The sequence below is a fragment of the Haliaeetus leucocephalus genome, unplaced genomic scaffold (genome assembly GCF_000737465.1).
Source record: "Haliaeetus leucocephalus isolate CR32 unplaced genomic scaffold, Haliaeetus_leucocephalus-4.0 Scaffold217, whole genome shotgun sequence".
NCBI lineage: Eukaryota > Metazoa > Chordata > Aves > Accipitriformes > Accipitridae > Haliaeetus > Haliaeetus leucocephalus.
The window spans coordinates 4,923,554-4,938,211 of NW_010972653.1; the positions used below are offsets into that span (position 1 = coordinate 4,923,554).

At 39.2% G+C, this 14,658-nt stretch overlaps 1 protein-coding gene across 1 annotated transcript in view; it reads right to left on the reverse strand.

The window, feature by feature from the left end:
• Positions 1-5,712: 5,712 nt before the first annotated feature.
• The window catches only part of PQLC3 (PQ loop repeat containing 3), a 9,153-nt gene continuing 207 nt past the window's right edge, over positions 5,713-14,658 (reverse strand). The window contains exons 2-7 of the mRNA XM_010566672.1: positions 12,546-12,628; positions 12,001-12,070; positions 11,310-11,367; positions 9,961-10,081; positions 8,722-8,763; positions 5,713-6,762 (exon numbers count right to left, since the gene is read on the reverse strand). Of these exons, the coding sequence (XP_010564974.1) occupies positions 6,674-6,762; positions 8,722-8,763; positions 9,961-10,081; positions 11,310-11,367; positions 12,001-12,070; positions 12,546-12,628 (463 nt within the window). The 3' untranslated portion in view covers positions 5,713-6,673. The remainder of the gene's footprint in view (positions 6,763-8,721; positions 8,764-9,960; positions 10,082-11,309; positions 11,368-12,000; positions 12,071-12,545; positions 12,629-14,658) is intronic.

A 14,658-nucleotide genomic window follows, 5' to 3' on the forward strand; every position in this document is an offset into this window, starting at 1 on the left:
GTGCATTACAGTTGATTATGGACTATCATCTCTGCACATACTACACTTTAAATTGAAAACATTTGTTATTTTTTAAGATGATCCTATTACCTTCTTCTGGGATTATGAGCACCCCATGAATCCTGAAGTTTTGCCTACTGCTTTGAAGTATCCCTCATGAGAGTGGGAAGGAGTTTTCTTTTGGATCTCCGTAAAAGATGTGATGGAGTGGTTCTGAAACTAATTCATGTTCTTTGTTGAAGTTGCCTGTAAAGTGGACAATGATGTACTCGGACACACTCATCTGAGAAGTAAGACAAGTCTACTGAGATGTATGTGGCAGAAAAGAACACTGCATCTAAGCACATCAAGTCTAGGTCTCCCCAGAAACTACTGCAATGAGTGGAAAAGCGCACCATAAAACCATAGCTCCAAGAAGCGGGGACTCAGAGGAACTGTAATTTATTAGCATAGGGATGCTAATTAACAGGCCTTGTTATGAAGATTGGGGTTTTGAATCTTTGCTCCTTTGTAGGCAGGAAGCATTGTTTTATAAGGGTAAGAAAGTCAAGTTACTACCCAGTACTTGCTATTCCAAGTGTGAAGCTGGATTTGACCACTGCTGCTTTTGCTGCAGTGATCTTAGAGAAGCTGCAGGATTAAAGTGGCCTTGCAAAATGAAAGGCAGGTGAGAGGTAGCAAAATTACAAAGTTATAACTGTACATAGTCCTGCATACCTTAAAGAAATCTGAAAGACACATCGTTACCCTGAAAAGCAAGGGCAGAGAGTGCAGCAGCAACTGCATGTCCCTGCAACCCTTTTTAGGTTGCTTAGAGGAGCCATGGAGACATGCTTTCACAGCCAAGGAAACTGTATGTGATGCTTCAGTTGTATCACCCCATTTTGAGGTCTAAGTCTTCAAGGTTTGTTCAGAGATGTGAGCCTACTTGTATGTATAGTCTTATATTGTCATGTCCCAGTGTGCTTTTTGGGTCATCCAGTTCTTCTTGTCATTTGTCATCACCCTTGTTAAGCTTTTGTTTTGGTTTTTTTTTTGCGCAGGATGCTGTTGCATCACTTGGTAAGCATGGTCACCTGACGAGAAGTACATCAGGCTTGTGGGATCACTGTGAATCCTCTTCTTTTCCTTTGGCTTGCCAACTGCTTAGACTTTAAGCACTGAATTGGCATGTTAGCAATGTATCTCGGATATGTGCTACTTTTTATTACCGAGTGAATTGGAGAAAACATTTTTGGAGGTGTCCGAGATACGTAATAACTGTTTTAAGGCTGAAGGAGCCAGGAACCCAACCGTCTGAACCCTTTTTCACATTCGCTGGCCCTAGCATTGTCTCTTACCTCAGCTGTGTTCTATTTTTCAAACAGCTGAAAAATTTTTCAGCTGTCTAAGCTGATCTTGTAGCTAGGCGCAGCTTCAGGGCTTGCATCTACTTGCTGGATCCCATGGCCTCACATGTCTGTGTGATGTTGTACAGCATATTACAGCCCCTATGTACTGGGGGCCAACTAAGGTTCAGTAGGATCTGTGTAGCCACTTGTCCGCTCTGGAGTGATGGAAGGACTTGATAAATACAGTAAGGAAGCTCCCCTTTGTGCTTTGTAGACTGTTCAGAGTGACAGCAGTGGGAGTTTTATTACTGGGAAGGTGGGCATACGTGCAAGCTTAAAACAAACATCAACACTGAGAGAGGAAAATACCCTTGAGCTCAGAGAGACCATGAGGACTGTAAGTCGTGCTGACAGTGCATTTCAGGGAAAACAACTTAAAATCTCTCAAGTCACTGTCTTGCAAGTCAGCTCAGTGAAATCTGTATGTAGTCAGTTGCTCAAAGGTGAAAGAATTTCTTTACAGTAATTGGGTAACTTAAAATACGCTTTACACAAGCTCAATTTGTGCTTCATTAGAGTCCTGATTTACATGACAGAGGGGACACTGAGGCATAGGAAGCGTGTTCTTCTATTTACCCTTTTCGTACAGTATGAGAGAGGTCAGCATCTTGGTACTGCTGGCCAAAGCCTCCAAATTCAAAAGCAGAAATCTTGTTCATCCCGGAGTAGGCATATACACAGATGACTTGCAATTACAATAAGGTGGTAAGTAGAATTTATTTTCAGGCTGGAGCCATGTTACTATTCAATTTGAATCATAATCATTGTTAGCTAACTGTTCTTGGCACGTTTTAGGCTGGTGCAGGTTCTGTCCTTCAAATTAGTTTCCAGAATACTTGACAGATAAAACAAGATGCCCTCTTAAATCTCCCTTCCTGTGAGCCAGTAACACTGCATTGTACACAGAAGTACTTGTTTAGGCTACTGACAATTGAAGACAGCTATGAGCTGAAATAATGAAACAAAAGAGGGCATGAACAAAATTATGACAATTATTTAAATTGTCTTTTAGGTATCCCCAACTAAATTTCATCAAGAGTATCGTGTAGTGTAAAAAACCTCTTATCTTACCCCTGGTCCAAAGGCTGGATTTTTTTTCAAGACAGAGATGGTGCTTGCCTCAAACCACTTCCAAGGTAGAATGGAATAGTTGACACCTTAATCTTGAAGACGTTTCTATGTCTATCTTGCCATCAGGCAGGAAACACCTGAGATCCATCAGGACTCAGGTCTGTGAGACTGCCAAGGTCTTGCAATTGGATCCAGCACAAGTGATGAGCTGGTAGGTTCTTGAGGTGATGTTTATTGTGGCTCCCAGATGCCTATTTGACATCAACGGCCATCATCTCTGAGAACTCTTTTATGTATTTTGGAGAACTCTAGCTCAAAATCAAGCAAATTAAACTCAGTACAAACCAAGAAGTTAATAACATCCTATTTTAAGTTATTTTTCAGCTTCCTCACACTCCAAATTGGGATATCCTTAGACCATTATGTGATGAAGGCAACATTTCATGTTCTGCTTCATACATAAATATGAATCTCAAGTCTTGAAGAATCTGGAAGGGAACGGAACAAACCAGCCTGAAAAGAACTAGCAGGGAAGGAATAATTATTTATCATCATAGAAACTATAGGGCTGGGAAACTACCTCATCTGAGTTTATCTCCACATCTGTGTAGCTTTTAATTTATAATAATATAATTCTTCCTGTTGGCTCTGAGGTGTTCTGGGTTTTTTTCCCTATTACATATGTCCTTAAATGCATAATGATTATCTGGTGGAGGAAGAGTAATTTTACCTAATTTAAAGGAGTGAATGAAGGCTTTTACAAGTTGTAAGCTGTTTGGGACCTTTTAGCTAACTGTGAATGACTTTCTCCAAAGAGTCAAACTGCTCTAAAATCCAGCTTCTGAGCTCTGGCAGTTGAGGTGTGTGTCTACCTGCCCACCCCACTCCTTTCTCTCCTGTTTTAATAGATCAGATTAGCAGAACCAGGTTAGGGAGCATCTACATGCACAATGTAAGCCAGCGGAAGAGGCTGAGGGGTTGGACAGGGACTTGCGAGCAGTCCAAGCAGTAACATCTTTTGCTGGATTAGGGTAACACAAAGAAACATCCATCTATGTCTGCGTAGTTTCACTCTGCACAAAATGCTAAGTATTACGGAGGCCCATAGGGTGGCGGAGATGAAGGGTTTGCTTTTGCGTATGATGTTCCTGTTCATGGAGGACAGTTGAGAAACAGGCTTTTGGGAAAAGTACACTATACATATCTTCCACTGTCTACACCTGCACTTTCACACCTGCAACATGCCGTCTCTGGGATCATGTCCTCCTTCCTTTTTTCGGATAGTAAATCTCATCATAAACATTTTCTCTTTCATACTGTTAAACTGAGCGTTGTGGCTAAGTGCAGCTGGTAGCCTATCTGTTACAAATGCAGTCATAGTTCCATTATATCCATAGCTGGAGATATTTGGGGTTATCCAATAGACTGTACTAGAATTCAGATCTTGTCTTTTCACAGGCAAGAAAACTTGTACTTTTGAAAGCCCGGACAGGACCCACACTTGACCAGCCAGGACAGGAAAGGCAGTGTTACCTTGTGAGCATGTTGTGAACTGCTGCAGTCAGACACGAGTGTGTAATTCAGCACTTGCACAGCATCTGGGAAGGGAGAGGCATTACTTCCAGCCCTCTGGATAAGTTGCTTGCTGGCTTACACACCCTGCAATAAAACCAAGATGCTTTCCCTGCCCGTCTTTGGTCCACTGCTGCATTACGCAGCAAGCAACTCACTTGTGTCCACCCTGATACTGCTGAATGACAAGTTTAACAAGATTTATCCTCCCCATGTATCTTGTCTAAAGCTATTGCCTCTAATCCAGCTACCAAGAAGATTATGGTTTACGTACTGGAAAACCACAGGCTCTATGCTTTTGTGGGCCTTGCCCAGGACTTGAGCATATGTCAACTTGACAAAAGTGAAAGAAATTATTCTCAGGGGGGGAGTGTGTAAAACTATTTACTGCTGCCTTCTGATTTGTTCCATATCTCTTGCAGCTTGAATGAGAACTCATGGTCCAGCTTTCCAAGTCCACAAAATTACTTTACCTTACGCTTGTGAATTACCCAGCTTTGTTTCTTTTCCTCAGTTTCTTTTTTTCCACAGGTTTCTAAGATGATTTATTCGAAATATGTTAAATAACCTGTAAAGAACTTTTCTTAAATGTGTTTTCAGCGTCTTATGATGAAAAAAACCAACTTGAAGTGCTGATCCTCAAACTGAGAATAGAGTGTCTTCATCGTTTTGCTACACTATCACTCAGGAGTATGAAAGATGTCAGTAACAGAGAGGGTTTGGATTCTACAAATCTTTCTCTATCAAGAAGAGGCTTTAATTAAAAAAAAGGAGATGAGAAGTGTGTTTTTTTCCTTTTAAGATGCTGGAGCTCTTCAGCATTTTACAGGTTAATATACAGCCTCATGCTTCAAATATTAAGGTGAAATCTGCCCATTAATGACCTGCAATGAATATTTCATTTTCTTTCCATATATGGAAACAGAATAAAAAATTAAATGTAATGCAAATGAACTGCCATGAAGAATAGTGTTTATTAATATGACCTGGAAAATGTATCACATGCCACCTGCCACCATTTAGACCACTTTAGATATTTTACACAGCTTTAGTAAAATCATAACAGGACCTTTACAGTTACTCTTTCAACCAACATAGAAACAGTTACACATTTTATTGGAGCAGTAAAAAATGCTCATCTTTGAACTTGCTCTCAATAATATGAGATACGTGAAATCGTATGTCCACAGACATACCTCTTCCTACCCCTTCCCACTTTAAAATCAGAGTTTACAAAGCAGGTATGTTTTCTGACAGTGAAGATGTTGGTCGGTCTGATTGCAGGGTGTACGCTGGCGGAAACATCTGCATTTGCAGATCCCGCTCTTCCGCAAGAGTCCAATGATTTAGCATGTTGCAGGGAAAACCTGCCTCAAATGTAGTCAATGCAGTCCTCCCATAGTTTTCAAGGGTGCCAGCACCAAGGATTGCCTTGGTTTTAACAGCAATACTGTAAGAACTCTTTTGAAAAGGCATATCTTTTCATTTTGGAGAACGTAATGAGAATTGAAGGCAAGCTGTATGATTACTTCTGTAACTTTTGGTTGGAAAGGCATTACTTCAAAAAAAAAATCCCCCATTAATAGTTCTCAAGAATATCCTTTTCTCTTTTTTAATATACCTACTACAAATTGATTAGAATCTCTAAAATAAAAATTTAAGTGAAGTCTTTTATGTTCTTCAGCATGGACAGGCTGAAAACTAACAAAGCACAGAGCAGTATCATCAAAACCCAGTCACCACTGGAGACGAGTCTGCTATGATGCATCAAGCTGTACAAGTAAAGGGGTCACTGTCAGTATGGATTGCATTTAGGGATTTTGGGTATCAGTTCAGGAACTTTGGCTCAAACACAACTTTTAACTCTGTTAGTCAAAGTTTCATTAATTCCTATACGCTCTAGTCTCTGCTGTTCCCAAAACTGTATGTTCAGTGAATGAGAGCTCAGGCTGAAAAAGAAGAATTCATAGTTGAGTTTTTGCTCATATCCTAATAAAAACTGGGTATTTTGAAGAAAGTGACCATGGGTATCCTGTATCAGTTGTATAAATTGTACTATTTAAGTGTTGCATGTAAGCACTACAATCCCAACTGGGTTTGTGACTTAGTAAAACACATTTAGAACCTTATTTTGGATTAGGCCTTGACTCAGATTTTCTTCATCCTAAAATACAGATAGTTAATGTCTAACTAATTGAGTTGCCTGCAAGAAGACGACAAACATCTGTTGTTGTTTTTCAAACTTGCAGCAGATGCAGAAAGATGAGTTGGTATGTTGGTGCAAAATTGCTCTTGTGTAACTGAAGAAAATTGCTTATATGTAACCAGAAAGTACTGAAGTGATACGATATATGAACATCTAAATATGAAATACCTTCTTCATTTAGTAAAAAAGTCCAGAGAAAATGTGATATCAGTGAAACTTGTCTTAAATGACCAATAAAAATATGCTGCTTAAATTAAGTATCTTATCAGACTTATTTCTAAGAGAAAATAAGCATGACTCTACTAATTATGCTTAGGGATAAATACTAGGCTTAAGACAGAGCGAGCTTCCTCAACCTTTTTTCTGTTGTTTAAGCTTAATTATATTGGGGGGGGGGTTGATGGTACCTATGTTGTGTGCTGATGAGTGTCTTCTAATCAGTCTTTTTAGTTTTCCTGTAGTGAAGGATTGTGGCTGTGACCCAAATATTGAGAATAAGCATGGTTATGAAACGGATGAGAACTAAAAGGGAAAAAAAAAATCTTGTAAGCATAAATCCAAAAGAATCAACTGCTGTCATTTTCAGAATACACATTGTTTTGTAAACCTCCACTGGTGTAAAAATAGGCTGGTTCCCATTCTGCAACTCTTTTAAATCAATTAGTTTAAATTGCCATGTTCAGGAACCCAGAAATTCTCAAAGTAAATGTAGCAGAGAAGAGCATTTAGCACTTGTGAGTGGTATCTGAAAATAATACACTACAGTTCCTTTAATTCCTTTGTGACAAAACCAGGAGAATAGTACAAGTTTGAGTAGCCTCATATAAATTTATATTTACACCTAAAATTAAACTCAGGAGCCGCAGCTCATGTGCCCTTTATAGTTGCATGTGTTGTTTATAATAAAAGGATTATTCTCTACTGCCATCTGTTAAGTTTAGACTTTAGGGAGACAGGAAATACTTGTATCTGTCAGATTTTAATGAGAGGAAATCTGACAACTGAGAAAAAAGCAGTTTTTCAGTATCTTGATTAACTTTCAGATTTTTTTTAAACCAAAATAAGCATAGTATCTCTACCTGTGAGACCACAATTTGAAGTATAGCTATATCTAATATCCATTTGGTAAATAGAATATACACAGAAATGTACACAAAATTTTGTTTCAGAAATGTGCAATACTTGACAGTTTCATACATGCCTCTGAAACCAAGATGAACATGCCAAAGTGTTCAGTGTTAGAAGTTAACTGGAAACCTTTTCCATTAGAACAGCACGGTATCGATGTTTGCTGCCATCTCTTCCACGTTCCAAAGTGTATTGTGCTTTATTTTAAAAAGCAGCTTTAATCAGAGCCAGCTTTAATCAGAGCCAGCTTTACTTTCATGGTGTTTTTCTCCCTTCCTCCCTCCCCTCAATATACTTCTCCTGCTTCTACTCAGGCTAAGTGTGTAGCTGTGGGTGAACTGGACTTGATAACTGACCTGGACTAAATTTCTGCATGTGCCGATTTTTTGGTGATCCAGATAACTGCATGTCCCCAAAACTCTTACTCCGGCAAAGAGAAACCAGCAAGCATGGGGGTGAGAATATTGATTGAAAAGGGGACTTCCTTTGCCAGTGAAAGAGCAACTTGAACTGCTTGTAAAATTAGAGCCTTATTGTGCTGCAGAGGACTGCTTAAAAATAAATAAATCATTCATGTGATGTTTCTGATGAAATACCAGTTTTGAACAAGGATCCACCAAATAAAGTACAGTGTGATTTTGTAACTGTTCTTACATCTACCAAGTCCTGATTTCGAACCATTTATTGAAAAATCTGCTGCACTCCTTAGTTCTTTCAGTTTTGTCAGGATGGTAAGAAGCTGTTAAGTAAATTTGCTTTGTAATGAAATCAGCTGCAAATTATATATTTTAAGCCAGTTTTTTGTGAGTTTCTTACCAGCGCACCATTTCATTTTCAGCCTGCCATAACCTTTCTGAATGTTGTGACCAAAACTATTCATATACTAAGCTGAACTTTAAATAGTTTTCTGGAAGAACTTTTTAATGCACAAACCCCACAGTAAGAAAAGGAAACACTTATTATTTGAAAAACTATCAATTATTACAGATTTTTAAAGTTGTATTCTACTAAATTTATTTATGTATTTAAATATTAAAGATTTTTAATGCTTTATTCTGCTATTTTCATAATTAATTTTGTAGTGCTTTTGCCTTTTGAGAAAGATAATGGCTTTTGGACCACTTGTCACCACATGATAAGTGTAAGCAGGTTTTGTTGTTTTCTCTGGGTATTTGACTGACTTGTAACCCTGTGCTACTTTTTTAGCACTAACTAACTCCTTCCCTCACTGTGCTAACCCAGCAGGTTCATGGTTTGTTCTTCTGAGAGCAGGTAACTGCTTTTACAAAACAGCTAAAAACTACCATGGCAGCTGTTATCTTGGAAAGGCAGGCAATTCCATACTTTACTCACCTGCGAGATCATTCGTAGTCATTACAGTTGTAACTATTCTTGCTGTAAATTGAATGAATTCTGATTAGTGGACTAGATACGACACATTTATACCTTCAAAAAATGATGAAATGTCTATCTTTTAATAGAGGATAATCTTGCATGAAAATATACATCTTACAGACATTCCCACTTTCAGTGCATCCACTCTTCACTATTTTAGCTTCAGAGATCAAGCTCTCAAAGCTGAGTGACACTGTATTAAGGGTCTTTTTTAATGAGAAAATCACTGATAAAATTAGAATTTTTGTATCTATCTCACTAGATTGGATGTCGTCAGAGTTTAATGCTTCTTTTTCTGTTCAGCCCCCTCCTTCAGTAGTTGAAACTGAGCCTCACCCACAATCGAGTTAGCATGACTTAACCATTGTGAATGTTCACACGCATGCTTTTAGGCTTCTGCAAATATGAGGAATTCAGCTTTCCTTCCCACAACAAATCTAAATGTTAATTATTTCACATTTGCAGCAGACTAAAACCATTTACAAAGTTATTGCTATTGTTCAGTGAACATACCACAACTTCTAATTATTGACTTAAAAACATTTGTTTCACAGGGAAATTGATCCAGCATCACTATGTTTTACAGTAAGAATATTTTAAGCAAGTTTTGTGAGTGTGACAAAGCCACTTCTGACAAATAGCTGTAGAACCGTTCATGCAGACCGCTAGGTAATCAACACATGAACTGCACAAATCACTGTTCTTGGTACGTTCTTAAATTCTCCTCTGTTGAGAAATTTATTTACATGTAGTCATGGAGTTAAAGGTATTCAGCATTAAGCGTGTATTTATTTGCAGATGACTTTTCAGAATTAGCATTGTCTGATTGTCTGACTCAAAATTTAGTGCCTTTTCATGCTGGATCACTAGTAATTTTATTAAATCATAGAACATTGAAATCTTTTCTTAGTAAAGACACTCTTTCAGTTATTTCAACTCTATCAGGCTCCCTTGACCCTATTTGCATGTTTTGTAAGTCAAAGTCTCATTGTGACTGAGCTGGTGTCAATGATAAAAGTTGATTTCAAAAGACTCTGTGGTATCTGAGTCTCAGAAGTCGGCACTAAGGGAAACTACATTAGGCAAGATTTTTACCTACTATGATTGAGTAAAGACCTACTGAAAGAGGCATTAGGAGGAGATACGGCTTTAAAAAAGGAAAACTCAGTGCTTCACACCAGGTTGCCCATAGCTTACTTGCACAGGTATATGCAGACATACTCCAGGTCAAGGCGCTCACTTGTCCAGAATCTTTTGTCTGCCAGAGGCACCGCAGCTGAGCCAGCTTACTGGCTGCACTGATGAGTGTGCACAAATTCTGAAAAGCAGGTAAAAAAAGAGAAAGAACCTCTGCCATTGTATTATCCGAGTGTTTAGCTTATGGCTGTTAGTATGTAACTTACTAAAACCAGGACTAGCTTTTGCATTTAGAATAAAAAAAAAAAAATGTACTTTTTCCGTATTTGGCAACCCAAGCATTTCAGTTTCTTACTAAGGAACCGCGAAGCAAAAAAATCAAGTCGCCAGAAGCAAGGGAGTGATTTCTGAGGTGCTGCCCAGAAAGAAGCTCAAAGAGCACAACAGTTGCTGCTGCTGTTGGCAAATATTTGATAGAGGCAAATACAGTAAGAAGCAAAGAAATAAAAAAGCCTCTCAACCTGCTATATAAAACTGTTTATGAAAGTTAGCTAAAATGAGACTGATCTAGTCTAAACAGCAAGGTTGATTCAGACCATCTGTTACTGTTATGTCTGGCAAACTAAACCATAAAAGAATGAGAAAACTGACAAGAATGTGTGGAAAATGAGTCCAATTGGTGGGAAAAAATAATGAAGGGAGCAGACTATTTGCTCTCTGTCATCCTTTAAGGGGGATTTTTCAAAGGCAGTGGGTAGAGGGGTTCTCCACATGGGTCTTTGTGGTGTGCCTGGATTTCCCTTGCAAGTAAGGATCGGCAGCAGGCTTAGAAGCTTTTATCCCTATTTGTATCATCTTTTGCACTAGCAGCTCCAGTTCATCTCAAAATTTAACTTTCTCTCTTTGACAAAAAGGGCAAAGACCATCTTTAACCTACATAGGGCATTATCAGATGATGTTTTTCTTGCAAAATTCTAGGACTAAAGGGAAAAAAAATTGTCAAAGACTTAACATTCCCTATTTCAAATGCTTTGACTGATGCTCTGTTCTTTTCCTCTCATGTTAAGGGTTTATTAATCAGGATTATGACATTAGGACTAAAGAGGCAATATTTTTTCAACATCTTAAACCGTTGCTAGTTAATTAAGGCACCACAATTAACAGCTTTACCTCAGAACATAACTCTTTTTTTTTTCTCCATAGAGTCTCTATTGCCAGTGCCATGTTTTCCAGCTACTCACAGAAGTGAGAACCAGTTCTATTTGAAAACTGGTTAGTTGTTCTGAAAGCTAACCTAAATGATGAATTATTCCAAGGACAAATATAAGGAGAGATTTCCCTGATAAAGACTTCCAGAAAAAAGTCATTTCATATGAAGACCTAATTTCAAATAATCATGCAGTACTTACCATGGCCAGGTCTATTATCCACTTCCGCAGTGTTAGCATGTACCAGCCCCCCCCCAGTCTTATATTATGTTAAGTTTCATAGCACTGAAAATTCTAGCATACCAAAGCTCTCAAAACTGCCTGGGGAATTAGATTTTTTTTTAAAACATCTGGAAATAATCTTATTGAAACTTTATAACAGACTATACAATCTAGATAAAATATATTAAGCACTGGTTGAAACACTAAGTGTTCCTATTTTTCACACTGTCTTTGGTTGAACAGTGCCTGGAGTTTCTCAATAGCTGCTCCAAAGCACATGACTTGAGATTTAAGCCCAAATCCTATTTAAAAAAAAAACCAAAACAATACACTGCTGTGTTCATCATGGCAAGTACAATCTGCATGGGTAGGAATCAAAGAAAAAAGACTCATCATTTCCACCCTGCATCTCTAGCAAAGATGTAAGTTAAGAATTGCTCTTACTCCTTACCAGTTGTGGGCCTTCTAAAGCATAGCTACATATAAAGCTTACTTCTTGGATAGATTTCACTGTGATCCCAGAAATCAGCCTGTGAAATGTGGAATGCATGTTGAGAAGTGGCTGAAAATGATTTACAATGGTAGCACAAAACAAACGATGACATAGCTGCTATGCAGAGAACTACCAAACAAGCTACATAAACCAAAATTCCCAGATTTCAAAGGATACATGACTGCATAAAACAAAGCTCGTTTCATGTTTCCACTGAAACGCAGAATAAACAAAAGGAGAATGACATCTGAAATAAATAAAAGATCGCTCATGACAGAAGGGAGAGAGGGGGCCCAAATGTAATCCTAGACAGTACCACTGGACACCACGTCTGCAGAAACTGCTTTATTACAGGTTTTATCTCTCAAATTTGACTCATGTCCAAAACACTGCAAGCTCCAAAATGAAGCTTTTCGTAAAGAGTCTGGAGCATTTATAGTGTTTCTCCCCGAGCTGGAGTCACTGGATAAAGGATGAGCTTACACTGCAACTCCACCGTATGTGTATTAATTAGATCTTTCTCCTCTACCTGACCATCTATTTTCATAAAATTTGTAATAATTCAATTATATTTGAGATGTTCATTCCCTCTTCCCGCCAACTCCAGCTAGAATTGGTCAATGGATTCACATCACTGCAGTGGAGTACTGTACCTATCTGCAGAGCCTTGGAGTGCTGAGTGAGCCCTGCTTTATTTCCAAAACATGGCTGAAAAAAATTACCTTGTGCAATGATGATGGGATATTCCAGGTATGTCTGCAGAGGGTAACCATAATAGATCTGGTACCTCAGGAACACAAGGAAGCTGAACAGAAACACACAAAACAGCATGACTGCATGAAGGGACAGGACAGCTCCTTCACAACTTCTTTTTCCTGCTTTGGTTGTGCCGAAAGGCTCCAGATAGGTGTAGCTGTCAAACTGATCAAACAAATATGAAGAAAAAGTGCAAGCATGATGATTCTGTAGTCTATTTTTGTTACCCTCAAATAGAGCAAGAGGTAGAAAGCTGCCCATGCTTCTTGTCAAGGTCTTTGTGTCACAGTGTGTAAGGCATAATTTTATTAATTACAACTGATGAGAAAGAAATAAAGGCTTCCAGACCTAGAAGATACCTTCTCCTTGCAATTGCCTTCGCACCTCTGGGATAACTCTGATTTCTTTATTTATGTCTGTAGTCCAATCTATACATTAAGCAAGTTTTACAGGAGTAGAAAACATCTTCCAAGCTGTCTAGACTATGCTGTTACAAGATTGCCCAGTGTAGCTGTACTGGTCAGACTGAGAGCCTGTTCTGAAGTGTACCAAACAACAGCAATTCTCTTTCCTGCCATCCCACAATATAGTATCTAAAAGGAATTGAACTTTTATCACTTTTTCTTTACTTTCTTCAACTTTCATGCAAGTCCATGGGGTTAGACAAAAACTTCAAGGCTGCAGAGAAAATAGAAAGGTCTCTTAGGGCATAGTTTTTATGTAAGGAAAAATTTATGGTTTCTGGCATAGAAAGATGGCTTAAGGAACCGCCTGCCTTGTAAGGAACTGCCTTTTACTGTATTCAGAATTTAAATGTCTGAACTTCCTATAAGTCTTATTTCTTGTAGAGTCAAATTAGACTCCTTGCCATCAGCACCGTGCTTCTGCATCACTCCTCTGCCAGGTCACTGCATGCTGGCTCTGCAGAGCCATCCCAGTTTGCACCAGTAGCCCCAAAGCTCTCTGCAGCTGGACTCAAAGTCTTTAAAGGCTGCAGGATAAATAGTCCTACTAAATAAACAGTCCCAATAAACATTTCAAAAAAGACTCAATGCAACTCTTCCAAAACAGTTTTGCCCTGAGCAGGTGCAGAACCTGCAGCGGTGTGGGTACTGTGGTTATCACGCAGGTGCTGAGAAGGCATTTATGGCTTCTCCATGCTCATCTCAAACATTACTTACGAAGCCTTTTCAGTGCACACCAACACCCATGAATGATTTTAAAATGCTACCACTGCTTTTTGGCTGGGGCTGTGGGTAAGTTACCTCTGCTGGCACTAGAATTTAGCTCACTCTAAGGTGTATTAAGGGTAAACAGCAACAACAGGGGTTCAGCGCCTCGGGGAAACATGGGCAGCGAACAGCCCCAGGGGAGACCAGGGGTTTCTGCACAGCTACGTGCAGAAGGGTGTCTGTACACCTAAGCCTCCGCAGCGCCAGACTGGGCTCGACAGCTGTGCTTTTAGCTGAAGACAAGGCACAGGCGTGTTCAGAAACAACTTGCCATTTTTGTGAGGTGATTTCTCTGAATAAAAAGCCCCTTTTTAGCTTGGTGCTGAGAGCTAGCAGCCATCTGGCTGGATGTTCTGGCCACCTCCATCCCTCTGTTTGGCAACCACAAGGCTCTTCAAGGTATTTTCTCTCACGTGCTTGTGCCCACATTTGAATGTACATGCAGGCAGTTTATTTATTTTTCATTCCATACAAGCCTCTTTAAGTAAGATTTAATAAGTCTAGCCCATGTAAGCTTATACAGGCTGACAAATCTTTGGAGTTTGACACGGTCTGTAATTTTCTTAAAGAATTACTATGTTTTACTTATTTGGGTGACAGAAGCCTGTCTAACTGGTACAATTACCCGCACAACAGGGCACACGGGCCACTTAATAACCTAAATACATGGCTTAAACCCAAGAGTAGGTGTTGTCTCCAGCTACGTGGGTGGCCCAGGTTGGCTTTGGCAAAGTTAAAAAAAGCCGATTTTCGCTTTAACCAAGAGCGCGGAAACGCTTTAAACCAGAAGTTTCTGCTCCAGAGCGCCTGTGCGCCCCGCGAAGGCAGGACGCGGCACCCGCACACG